This window comes from Vombatus ursinus, unplaced genomic scaffold (genome assembly GCF_900497805.2).
Source record: "Vombatus ursinus unplaced genomic scaffold, bare-nosed wombat genome assembly UNPS02014848.1, whole genome shotgun sequence".
Taxonomy (NCBI): domain Eukaryota; kingdom Metazoa; phylum Chordata; class Mammalia; order Diprotodontia; family Vombatidae; genus Vombatus; species Vombatus ursinus.
Window position 1 is genome coordinate 1,679,435 of NW_020954626.1, and position 12,698 is coordinate 1,692,132.

The 12,698-nt window shown below is 35.7% G+C and overlaps 1 protein-coding gene across 2 annotated transcripts in view; it reads left to right on the plus strand.

The window, feature by feature from the left end:
* Positions 1-12,698, plus strand: part of USP8 (ubiquitin specific peptidase 8) — a 79,415-nt gene that overhangs the window by 27,431 nt on the left and 39,286 nt on the right. For both annotated transcript variants that reach the window (XM_027840832.1, XM_027840833.1), the window contains 3 exons: positions 5,374-5,530; positions 8,943-8,985; positions 10,991-11,135. In XM_027840832.1, coding sequence (XP_027696633.1) covers positions 5,374-5,530; positions 8,943-8,985; positions 10,991-11,135 — 345 coding nt within the window. The remainder of the gene's footprint in view (positions 1-5,373; positions 5,531-8,942; positions 8,986-10,990; positions 11,136-12,698) is intronic.

Below are 12,698 nucleotides of genomic sequence, written 5' to 3' on the forward strand. Positions count from 1 at the left end.
CGGGAGGTAAGAAGGAAAGAGTGAACTTTACTCTCATCAGATTTGGCTTAAGGAGGGAATAACATACACACTCAATTGAGTATAGAAATCAGTCGTCCCCTACAGGAAAGTAGGGGGCAAGGGGATAATAGGTACGGGTGATAGAAGGGAGAGCAGATTGGGGGAGGAGGTAATCAGAAGCAAACACTTTTGAGGAGGGACAGGTTGAAAGGAGAAAGAGGATAGAATAAATGGGGTAGGGATAGGATGGCAGGAAATATAGTTAATCTTTCACAACATGACTTTAATGGAAGTGTTTTGCAAGACCACACATGTATAACCTATTTTGAATTGCTTGCCTTCTCAATGAAGGTGAGTGGGGACAGAAGAGGGGAGAGAAATTGAAATTCAAAATTTTAACAACGAATGTTAAAAATTGTTTCTACAAGGGGTGGCTAGATGATGCTAGTGGATAGGTCACCAGGTCTGGAGTCAGGAGTACCTGAGTTCAAATCTGGCCTCAGACACTTGACGCTTACTAGCTGTGTGAACCTGAGCAAGTCACTTAACTCCACTGCCTACTCCCCCCCCAAAATTGTTTATACGTGCAACTGAAAAATAAGATACATAGGCAATGGGGTATAGAAATCTATCTTACCCTACAGGAAAATAGAAGGGGGAAAAGAAGGGGGTGGTGATAAAAGGAAGAACAGATTGGGGGAAGGGATGATCAGAATGCACGATGTCATGGGGTGGGGGGAGGGGAGGGATAGGGCGAAAATTTGGAACTCAGAATCTTGTGGAAGTGAATGTTGAAACTAAAAATAAATATATTAAAAAAAGAAATTTGGGTTAAGTATTTGGTCATAAGCTATATTTATAGTATTAAAAGATAAAATATGTTGATGTTATACAATACTCTACATATATTTTGTGCGTTTCTGAGTTTTTAAACTTTTTCTGTGTTGTCACGACAAACTTTGCATGTTGTCTATGGCTTCCGCAGATCTCCCCAAAAATTCCCATTTAATTTCTTATGCAATATATCAGAACTGATGGGAAAAGTCGTTTGATGTGGAAGTGGTAACTGTATTTTGTTTATACATTAGTGTCTTGCACATAGTAGGCACTTAAATGTTTGGGTTAGTGTATCTATAAATGTATCATGGCTTTATTGTTAACTATATGATTTTTTCAAAATAAAGGGATATAAAACTTTATAAAACAGAAAGTTTTAGTATGTGAATAAAGATCAGTTTACCAAAACATAAAAGAATTTGATTTTTCAGATAAAAAATTGAGGGGATGTTTTTGTTTCACAGTACAAATTGAGCTCAGATTTATACTTTTTAAGTTTTTCAGAAGTTTTCTGTAAACAGATACTTGGATAATGACTCATTTTCCCGTTAACTTCTAATTCCAAATATGTGAGGTTACAGAAAAAGCAAAACAAAAGTGTGAACCTTCTTTAGAATTATGACATATACTTCAAGGAATATCCTGCTTTTGTAGTGCATTGTTTAATTCTTTCACACATCAAGAAGTATATTGTCATCTTAGCACCTTGCATACACTGAATTTGTTTGTGGCCTTAAAAGAAGTATGCACATAGTGCAGTATGGCATAGTAAATCTCATTGAATTGGGAATTCTTGCTGACTAGTACTTGAAAGTTTAAGCAGTCATCTACCTACATGGTACTTTGCTGAGGAATACAAAAGAAATAGAATATGTCCCCTGCCTATTAGGATTTTTACATATTAATTTATTTTATAAAATATTATTGACTTGACTAATTCTGAGTTTACCAGTATTTTTTGATTAGTATAACATGTATCTCACTTAAGAAGATTCTGTTCTATTCCTTGGGAACAGTTAGGTAACAGTTTTCCCCTCTTCTTCATCCTCTTCCTCTCCTGCTGTATTCTGAAGGGTTCTTTACTTTTTTTGTGTCAAGGACCCTTCCCATGTACTCTGGTGAACTGGACCTCTTTGCAGAATGTTTTAAATGCATAAAATGAAATTCATAGGAATGTAAAAGAAAGCAGTCATTGAAATCCAGTTGTCAAAATATTCAAAACAATGTCAGAGACCCCCAGGTATGAACCTTGCTCCAGAGCTTTACTTCTGGTTCCTTTCTTTTCTGTCTGGGTGCTTGTGGCAGGGCTTCATTCATGTTCATTGTATCAGGGTGTCTTCAGAAGAAGCGATAGAAAGACACTTTCAAGGTCTCTCTTGAGAACTTTGGAATTGAGTGTGTGACATGGGAAACCTTGGCACAGGAACTCTCAGCATGGTGAGCCCACATCAGAAAAGGTGCTGTGCTCTATGAGCAAAGCAGAATTGAGGTAGCTCAAGAGAAATGCAAGATACTCAAACTTGGAGAATCCACCCCAAAGGTTCACAAGGACTTTTGTGTCTGACCTGTGGTAGAACATTCCCAGCTTGTATTGGTCTGATCAGCCACAGTCGGACACACTAAAACTGGACTCTGGCATAGTGATGTCATTTTGGTCCTCTTCGAAAACGAAGGACAACGACAACAACGATCAGGGTATCTTTACTGGGCTCTTTGTCTTTCAGAGCTTTTGAGTTTTCTTTTTATCCAGAGCTGTCCTGGGGAATCCTAGTATGTACTTGGCATCTTCTGATAGGATGAAGAAAAGAGGCTTTGAAAATTACCTGGAGTTTATGGTTTCACCCTTTTTTTTCTTTGAGAGAAATGGAGAAGGAAAGAGCTTCTCTTCTTCCATTCCACATTTCTGCTTAGAGTATGCTAAGTTTCACTAGAAAGGAGGCAACTCATTCTTACTGCCTCAGCTAAAACTCTTCACAATTTCTATTTTGCATCTTGGCTGAGGGCCAGGTTTCTTCTCATAAGGTATAATTAAATACCCTTCCTAGATGATAAGAGTTTGGGGAAAGCTCATTTGCTTTTTTTTTAATGTTGATTTTACAATGGATGTCAAAAACAATTGACAGTTAATAATACTACCAAGAAAGATAAAAACATGCAGCATAGTCAAGCCCCAGGACTCTGACCAGACCACCAGGCCTGAGTAATTTCTATCACATCTCCCTCATTCCCCTTCCTATCCTCTGTCTCAGATTTTGTAAATTTCTGTCATCATTTAATGTTTATTGTATTAGTATGCTAGGACATTTTTTAAAAATATGGACTATGTATAAAAACATTTACTACCTTTTTTTCTGCCATAATAACTGTCATGAGTCACTTTTAGTGAAGGGAGAAGTTGTTAACTAACCACTCTGTCAGGCATGGTGGTAGCAGGATAGAGGAAGAAGAACAAAACTCATTCTAGAAAGCGCATCCTTTTTGCTTTGTAGATAAGGAAAACAGAGGTAAAACGGCTGACTTTTGCATAGTCCTGTAATGTTAGTTTATGTGTACAGAAGGTAGTGCTGCCCTCTTTGGTCGTACTAGATCTCAGAATATAGAACGAGAAACAACAGGTGTAAGTTCTGACTTTGTAGCATTCTGAACATATCTTGCATTTACTAGGTTTCAAAGAGAAAAGATGGAGAGTATGGTATCCTAATAAAAGGATGTGATGAGCTTAGGTGATATGAGATTCTTGGGATCAAAAGTTGTATTTAGTTGAGAGTCCCTAGACTTGCCTGGAAAATGATCAAACAAACTAATTGAAATAATTAATAGCATTGCAGCAGCATATAAAATATATACACACACACAAAAAATGACAGCATTTCTACAGAGCCATAATAGAATCCAAGAGTGAATAATTGAAAGGGAAGTCCCATTCAAAATAACTGCAATATCACATATTTGGTAGTCAGTATACCAAAGCCCATTCAAAATCTATATAGTTACAATTACAAAACATTCTTTAAAGAAGTAAAGAATGGCAAAAGTAACTGGAGGGTAAAAAAAGTGTTCATGGTTGAGTTGTGCCAATATAATCAAAATGACAAGCCTACTGAAATTAATTTACAGATTTTGTGTTATACATGTCAAACTCCCAAGGACACGTATGCACAGAGCTAGACACGATAATAACAAACTTTATTTGGGGGAACAAAAGGTCTAGAAAATCTAGAAAAGGGGAAAAAGGAAAGAAGTAGGAATGAAGCAGGAATAGCACTTCCAGACCTCAGGTAGATAGGTAAACCACTTATTAAGCTTTTAGTAGGAAATGTGCCAAGCAGATAATATTAATCAATAAATATAAAAAAACTTTGGTACTGGTTAAAAAATAGAAAGTAGAACAATGGAATAGAAAGACAAGGAAGAATCATAAATAAAATAACTTAGGAACCCATCATTCAGTAGACCTGAAAACATAAATTACCTGAGAAAGAATTCCCCATTTGACAAGAATTGATGGGGAAACTGGAAAGCAGTCTGGTAGATAGATATTAGATTTTGACCAGTATGTTATACCATATACCATAGTACATTTAAATGGATATGTGACCCGAATATTAAAAACCATACCATAAATAATTAGGTAAGAACCACATAGTCTTTTTTAAATTGTGCATATGATCAGTGTTTGGAGCAGCTACATGTCTCTTGTATCTTCTTATTCACTTTTCAGTAATTACTGACTGAAGTTTTTCCATAGTGTTTGCTTCATTTGTTTGTGATTGCTTCACATATGGGTAGCCAACCTATGGCATAGTTGATAGATAGTTGATGGTATTAACATCTTGTATCAAATTAATTTTTTTTCTTGCCCGTTTCCTTTTCCTTTACTAATTCTTCTTACACCTTTGCCCATTTTTGGTCATAGGCGTTGGTTGGCTCCACAGCTGGCTCTTAGAACTAAAAAGATGGGATGGAAACCATCTGATAACACATTATCCCACTGATTACAATAGCAAATAGCTTAAAAGTTTAAGTAAAGAATGGATTCAAATTCCTTGGATATAGAAACACAAAAAGCTGTTATGTCTTCCAATAACTAATGTTACATAAATGTGAGTTGTCATAGTTACTATTGCTTGTCATTTAATTTTCAGTGACTGAGGAATAACCTCCCAAATGGGGAGTCCTTTATCATCCTTCCTCACTGAATAATTACAACAAACACTAACACGAAACCAAACTACAGAGAACCACACATCTCAGTGTGGAAACTATGTGGGAAAAGAGCACGAAGAGCCTTAAGTAGTTTCAGCTGGGAAAGCTCTGGTTTTTTTCCCCCAAGGTAGGTGAGAAATTGGAATTAAGCCTCTATCTCCCTTTCCTTCAAGAAAAGTTTGTGACTTGGAATAATATTGTCAGAAAGTACATGTGATTTAAACTGGAGAAAGAGGATGCAGGCCACATCTTCTTCTAGGAACACTATACATCTTTTATTAACAGTGATTGTGCAGTGCAACGAGTCATTTGGTTTCTCTTTTCAACTAGATACGAGGAAGCTGAAGTTCGGAAAAAACTTGAAGAGAAGGACAGAAGAGAGGAGCAGCAGCTGCAGCAGAAGAAGGAAGCAGGACGAGAGGATGGCAGAGTCTCGGCTAAGAGCTCTTTAGAAAATGTGCTAGACTCCAAAGACCAAACCACAAAGGTATTGAGAGGGAAAGTTGGAATCACTGACTTGTGAGCTCTCTCCCAACTCTAGACCTTTGATCTCGTGAGTCTAGCTGGAATTTATTGTATAGGACAAGGATGGGATCTATGTGCCCGAGATAGGATGGTGCCGGGTTTTTTTGTTTGTTTGTTTTTGAATAGTCCATTGTTCCTTAAGCCATCTATTTCTGTGGTAACCTTTAAAAGATCATATATTTGGGAAGATATTTAGCTAATTGAAGGATCCATAACATTGTCATTGAGAGTCCTCCCTCTATGCAGATTGCAACTCATCTCTGCATTAGGAGATCACTGGCAATCACCGCAGCCAAAAATCAGTTACTTAATGATAACACTATCCTAACTTAGGCTGGGCCTCAAATGAGACATAGTTTATTGCAGCCCTATATATTTGAAGTCGGTAAGACCTGCCATAATGCGGCGTTGAAGCAAGACTTTAGGTAAGGATTTTTTTAGAAACTGAATTAGATACTATAGCTTCAACTCAGTTATGATGTTGCTACTCTCATTTATTTGTTTGTTAAGTTGGTGTAGTGGAAAGATCACTGGCCCAGAGCTGTAGTTCCAGCGTTGCCACTGTAGCTTTCAGAACCTTGACAAGTTACTTAAGCCTACACTTGCTGCTGTTTCCACATCTGCCTCCATACCCAACCTCTGTCACCTCTAAACACCCAGTGGTATATGCTACCATTGAGGGCATTATGTTTCATACTGCCAGCTACCTCAGAATCTTTAAAGTCTAACTTTCTGTACTCCATAGAAAGCTGCTCATAGGAGGGTTGCTCTTTTATGATTCTGTTGTACTGTCAAAGTTCAAAGCCATTTGTCTTTTCAGCATTCTCCACCTTTTTCTTTATACCTTTAACCTAGCTATTCATTTTCTCTCTTAAGTCTCAAATTTCAAGGCTCTCTTCCTTCTTTATTTGTCTCCTTTCTCATCAGTCATCCATGTAGTATCTCTTTATAGTACTTCATTGACTCATTTCGTAGCCATATCAGTTACTTCTGCCTATTTTTTCTTTCTTCACACCATGACTGTGGGTTAGATTATCTACTTCTGTGGTGTCATGTACTTAGTATAGTACTAAGCATTCTGTATGTGCCAAGTACTTGTTGACTGCCTTTTCCACGTGGCTCATCACTCACCATCATCAAAAAGTAGTGTTTGAGCTCTATGCCAGTGTGCCAAGCCACCTTATAAAGAGAAATACAGAGACTTATTTTCCTTCTAGGAGCCTCCATTCCAAATTGAATAGTAGTATCCTTGTTTGAGACAGTAGCTAGGTAGCTCAGTGGATAGAGTGCTGGGCCTGGAGTCTGGAAAACCTGAGTTCAAATCTGGCCTTGGACACTAGCTGTGTGACCCTGGGCAAATCACTTGAGTCTGTTTGCCTCAGTTTCCTCATCTGTAAAATGAGCTGGAGAAGGAAATGGCAAACCACTCTAGTATCTTTGCCAAGAAAACCCCAAATGGGGTCACGAAGAGTTGGACGTGATTGAAATGACTGAATGACTATATTTTCATTTGAGACTGTCCTTCCTTTAATTGGGGGTTAATGAAGTCAGGTGAGCAGCCATGAATGAGTGAAAGAAAGAAAAATAATTTATTATGTGCTTGTTATGTGCCAGGGACCCTTATAAGTGCTTGGGATACATATGTAAACAAGATAGTTCCTGCCCTCTAGGAGCTAACATTCCAACAGGGGAAGACAGCACATATAGGAGAGTGGCAGCCAAGGAGAGGAGTATTTCTGACAGGGAAGTCTGAATGAATAGTGATTGGCATTATAGGGCTTTTGATGTGCTTTTACCAGGAGTGGTTAAGTGTTTGTGATTAATATTCTTAGAGTTTGAGTTGAAAGTGAGGAGAAAGGGGTTGGTACTCACACACACACAGCAGCAAGACCTCAGAAATGGCCAGGAAGGTGACATAAATTTTTCATTTTTTTTTTCTTAAGTGGAAAATGATGTTTTTATTCAACAATAATTATTCAGTAGTTTGAAAAATCAAGATCAGGAAAATTTAGTCGTGTGATCATTTTTAATTACATTAATTATACTTAATTGGAACTGAATGCTTTGCCTTTCAACATTTTTTGTTAGCTTTTTTCATAATTTTTTTAGCTTTGTTTATGATTTCCTGGGCAAAATGAAATGAATAACAAGTGTTGTAGTAGAGCACTGGCTTTTGTGTAGAGGCCATGGGTTCAAATCCTGACTATTATTTATTACAAGTATGACTAACCTTGGACAAAGAACTTAACTGAACTTCAGTTTCTTCATGTGCAAAGTGAGGGGATTGAGTTAGATGTCTTGTGAGATCTGAATCTATGATTCTAATATATTCAGGGTCAGATTAGTTAGATAAGTTATGCATATTTTAATTTCTTAATTTCATTCAGTTGTCATATGATGCACAGACCAGTATTAAAAGCATAATATAAATTAAACTTAATATTTTTATCACAATATCTTATGAACATAATACTGTGCTGTTTAGAAAATGCAAATTAGGTGAAATTTTACACATTTTCTGCTGAAATGCAGGCTGGTTTATAGATGGAGTCACTTACTTGTGGAGAGGGAGAGTAACAGGGCAACTCTCCCTTTGCCTCCCCACTATGAATCAACTCACTTTAATTCTACATAACCCCACTATGAATCAACTCACTTTAATTCTACGTAACTCCATTCCCTGGTTCCCTGAACTCCTGCCACTCCCCATGTGTTGTTTCCCTTGGTAAAACATACACTCCTTGAGGTCAGGGTTTGTTTGTCTTTGTTATTTTGTCGTCAGTGCTGAGCTGTCTGTGCCTTGTACATGATAAATATTTAGTAAGTGCCTTTTATTTTATTCATTGATTTATTCTAATTTTATTTAAGGTATTTTGCTTTTGATTATTTTTTAGACATTGAGTTTAATGATAGTTTTGCTTGTTGTTTTATTATGCCAAGAATGTCTTTTTCAGAATGAATGCAGCATTATAAATTATAATCTTTTTTGTGCTAATATAAAACATTTGGAATTTTGTGTAGAAAAAGAAAATGTATCAAATTATTCTGGGGTGCTTGATTTTTAACTGTTTCTTATGATTTAAATGTGGAGTCAGAGGACTTGAGTTCAAATTTTGCTTCTACCACTTAATACTTCTATGGGCATTGGTCAGTTAATTTAATTTCACTAGGATTTTGTTTTCATGCCTATAAAAAGAAGGGATTAGACTGGATGACTTCTAAGGTCTCATTCAGCCTTCAGTCCCTAAGCCTCTGAGTAATACTGTTCTACCAGTGTCTTTTTTAACATTCATGTAGACTTTTATAACTTTAGATTTTACTGAAGTATGAAGCTTGAATTTCATGAATAAAATCTTTTTCTTTTTATGAAATAGATTAATGGTGAAAAGAAGGAAAAGAATGAGAAAGCTAAGAAAGGTAAGCATTTGTGGCAGCAGTTAGCTAGGCTTATATGTCTCAGAAATCACTATTCTTTGATACATGTTTTTCTCTTTTTCCAGGTTATTATTTGTTTTTGTTTTTTGCTTTTTGGTGAGGCAGATGGGATTAAGTGACTTGCCCAGGGTTACACAGCTAGTAAGTGTCAAGTATCTGAGGCCGCATTTGAACTCAGGTTCTCTGACTCCAAGGCTGGAGCTCTATCCACTGCTCTGCCTAGCTGCCCCTTTCCAGGTTATTATTGAAAGATTTTTCTGTTAAGAAAAACCAGCACAATACCGATTAGGTTTTGAATACTCTTATTTTATTTCAGTTTTTTAAGCATGCATTTTTTCTCCAGAAATTTTGGAATTTTAACAGACAGCTAGGTGGCACAGTTAGTGTTAGACTTAAAGTTAGGGAGACCTTAGTTTAAATCCTTGTTCAGATCCTAACTAACTGTGTAACCATGGACAAGTCACTTAATTTCTTTTAGGTTCAGTTGTCTTATCTGTGAAGTAGGATAATAATATCTATTTCACAAGAGTTGTTGTGAGGATCAAATGAAATAACATATGTAAAGTGCTTGATAAAATCTTAAGGTGTTATATAAATGCTGCCTATGATACTTTTTCAAATCTTTCAACTATTACTATTTTTTTCTAACCTGAAAAAATTCATATAAAATAGTTGTGTCCTCCTATTAATACATACGAGTAATAGTAATTATCTGAAATAATGTGTAGTAGTTAGATTTTTTTATTTTAAAGAATTGAAACCCACTCTGATGCTTGTAGTCACTTTCTAACTTGAAACTTGTGGGTTCAGCCTCTTAAAAAAATTTATTCATCATTCAGAAACTTTGAATATTCAGTTTTAGTGTGCTGCCGCCAGGTGATGGGTGGTACTTTAAACATGGGCCTACTACATGTATTTTCTTTTCTTTTTTTTTGGATCAAACAATCTATTCAAAGACCACAAACAGAGCAAGCTGGTTGGGGTGGGCTGGAGCTGGGAGACTTCTCTCTGTGGGCAGCCCTGCAGGTGGTTAGAGTACTATATGTATTTTCCTGAGGTAAATGTTTCCTTTTAAAAATTTAAAAAAACAAACAAAAACTTTTTAGTAAAATAGCCAAACTTAGTAAATAAAGTTATTTTTTTGAGGATTACTCTAGAACAACTTTTAAAATAAGCTAATGTGGTACAATTAGATACTCCATTCCTTCATTGTTATCAATTTATCCTAAATAAAGTTTTATGTACTACTCCTTATTAGAATGTTCTTTGGCAGCTAACTTTGCTTCTTTTAAGTCAAAGTTAAAAAAAAAACTTCAGTTCAACCTTTAATCAAAAAACTGTCAAGGAACAATTATGGATATTTTAGTTTATTAATTACTTTTGTGACTAGCCTTTCTTATCCTGCTTCTAAATTAACTCATCAGCTTTTACCTCTGTTTTTCTTTCTTCTAGAAGCAGGAGGAAAAAGAGATAATTATATACAGCATATTAGAAGGCAGATTGTCTTCTCTAACCTTTTGTTACTCCTCTTTCTTCCTCCCAGTTTCTTTTTAGTCACATGAAGTTTACCCAGTGTTTTAGGTTAGAGTCAAAAAGCCTTCCTCCTTTCTCTTATAGACTGAGAGCCACCTTAGTTGTTTCACATGGTATATCATTAGTTAGATAACCAGCTTCCAACTAAGTATCTCGGATAATATTAAGAAACCCGAATGTTTATAAACTTTGTCATTAAAAAGAGTTCTTCAGAAACTTTATCTCATAAAAAGTATTTTGAATAAAGACATATTAGTTTCACCAAAAGCTGAAAACATATAGCACATGGCATAAAGCACATTTTGCATGGAGCAAAATTTCTGCATAACATTTTCCTTTACCTAATAATGTATAAGATAGAATGTAGACCAAAAAAGTTCATGTTTCATCTGTTTGGTAATATGTAATGCAACCTGTTTGTTTTTTATCATGTATTCTGTTTTTCTCTCCGAAGGTGCAATCACAGCTGAGGAATTGTTCACAATGATGACAGATAAAAACATCAGTGTGATTATAATGGATGCTCGAAGTATACAAGATTATCAAGATTCCTGTATTATTAATTCTCTAAGTGTTCCTGAAGAGGCCATCAATCCAGGGTAGGCTATTATATTCACTATGACATAGTGGACTATGAAAATTATAAACGTTACTGTTCAATAGTACCTTGATTAAATCCTCTTTTAGTCTTTTTCATTGCCTTTTCTCATGATGTAATGCTTCTTGCCAGGTGCTGCAAGTGATATGTTGCCATGTAGAAAGCTACTTATACTTATTGGCGTAGATATACATAGGCAGTAGGCAAGTTTCTCCTTTGCCTTGTTATTCTCTCTGCCTTTCTCTGCAGGCACTTGAGGCTTGTTGTGGACTTATAAGGGGCAGCCCTTATGTATCTCCTGTACCTCTGGAAGTCCTTCTAATTGATTTGTCCTATCATTATCTACATTTAGTTTAGAGAAGATTACATTATATATATTTTGAAGTCTCCTGCATGGTTGTGCTAGAAAGCATATAGCGTACGATGATGGAAAAAACACTAGATTAAAAGTCTGAAGACTTAGGTTCTGATCTCCATACTACTGCTAATTAGCTATGTGAACTAGAATAGGGCCCTTAGATTCCCTGAGACTCAGTCCTCACTTGTAAAATAAGGGTTTTGGTCTAGATAATCTCTTAAATTCCCTTCCAGTACTATCATTTTGTTACCCTATAATATGATATAAGTGCTAGTAAGCTCAGCAACATTCCCCTTATGATTCAACCCATTCTTTTGTCTTCCTTCCCACTCTATAGTTGAATTAATTGATATTTTTTAACCTGAGTATCTAGAGAATATTTGGACTTTATATGAGAATGAATTATTTTTCTGTAATCTTGAATCATTTTCTTGAACCTATCAGTATACTAAAATTTTTACTTACAAGAAAAAATTTACCAACTCTGCTCAACTTCCCAGTATCATTTAGAAAAGATGTAACAGAAAATTACTAAAACATCTCATCAGTAACCAAAGTTCTAGGTGGCCCAGATTTAGTCTTCACAAGTATCCATTTTTATCAGCCATCCTTACCTGTCTCCTGACAGAGACATCAAATATAGTAAGCATGCCATGTTTGGAAAGTGCTTAGGCTACCAGAAAAACTCCATTGCTAGGCAGACTCTTCTGACTGTCCCTGGGGACCATACATTTCCTAATATTATGCCTGTATTAAAATTTTTTTCTTGATATCTTTTATTTTTGCCACCTTCATTTTTTTAATTTAGGTTTTTTTTTTAAATTTTGAACTTACAACAAAAAAATGAGCATTTACATATATACGAAGTAGAACACAAAAAGAGGATTACTTATGAAATGGTGAATCTCTTTTCCATATTTCTTGATTTTTAAAAAAGTATTTAATAAATTCAACACATTTCTTTCAAGGTTGTCCTGCTTGTGCTACAGTCTTAAGCTTCTTTTCTCTTCTATATACTCTTTTTTTCCTGTATACTTTTCAAAATGTTGCTTTCCTTCTGCCTCCATCATCCCTAATTAAAAACAGACAGAAAAAATCCTTGTAACAAATAAGCATAGTCAAGCAAAATAAACTAATTCCATGGCCATATCTAAAAATATGTCTTCCTCCACAACTTGAATTCATCTCTCTCAGGAGATGAGTGAC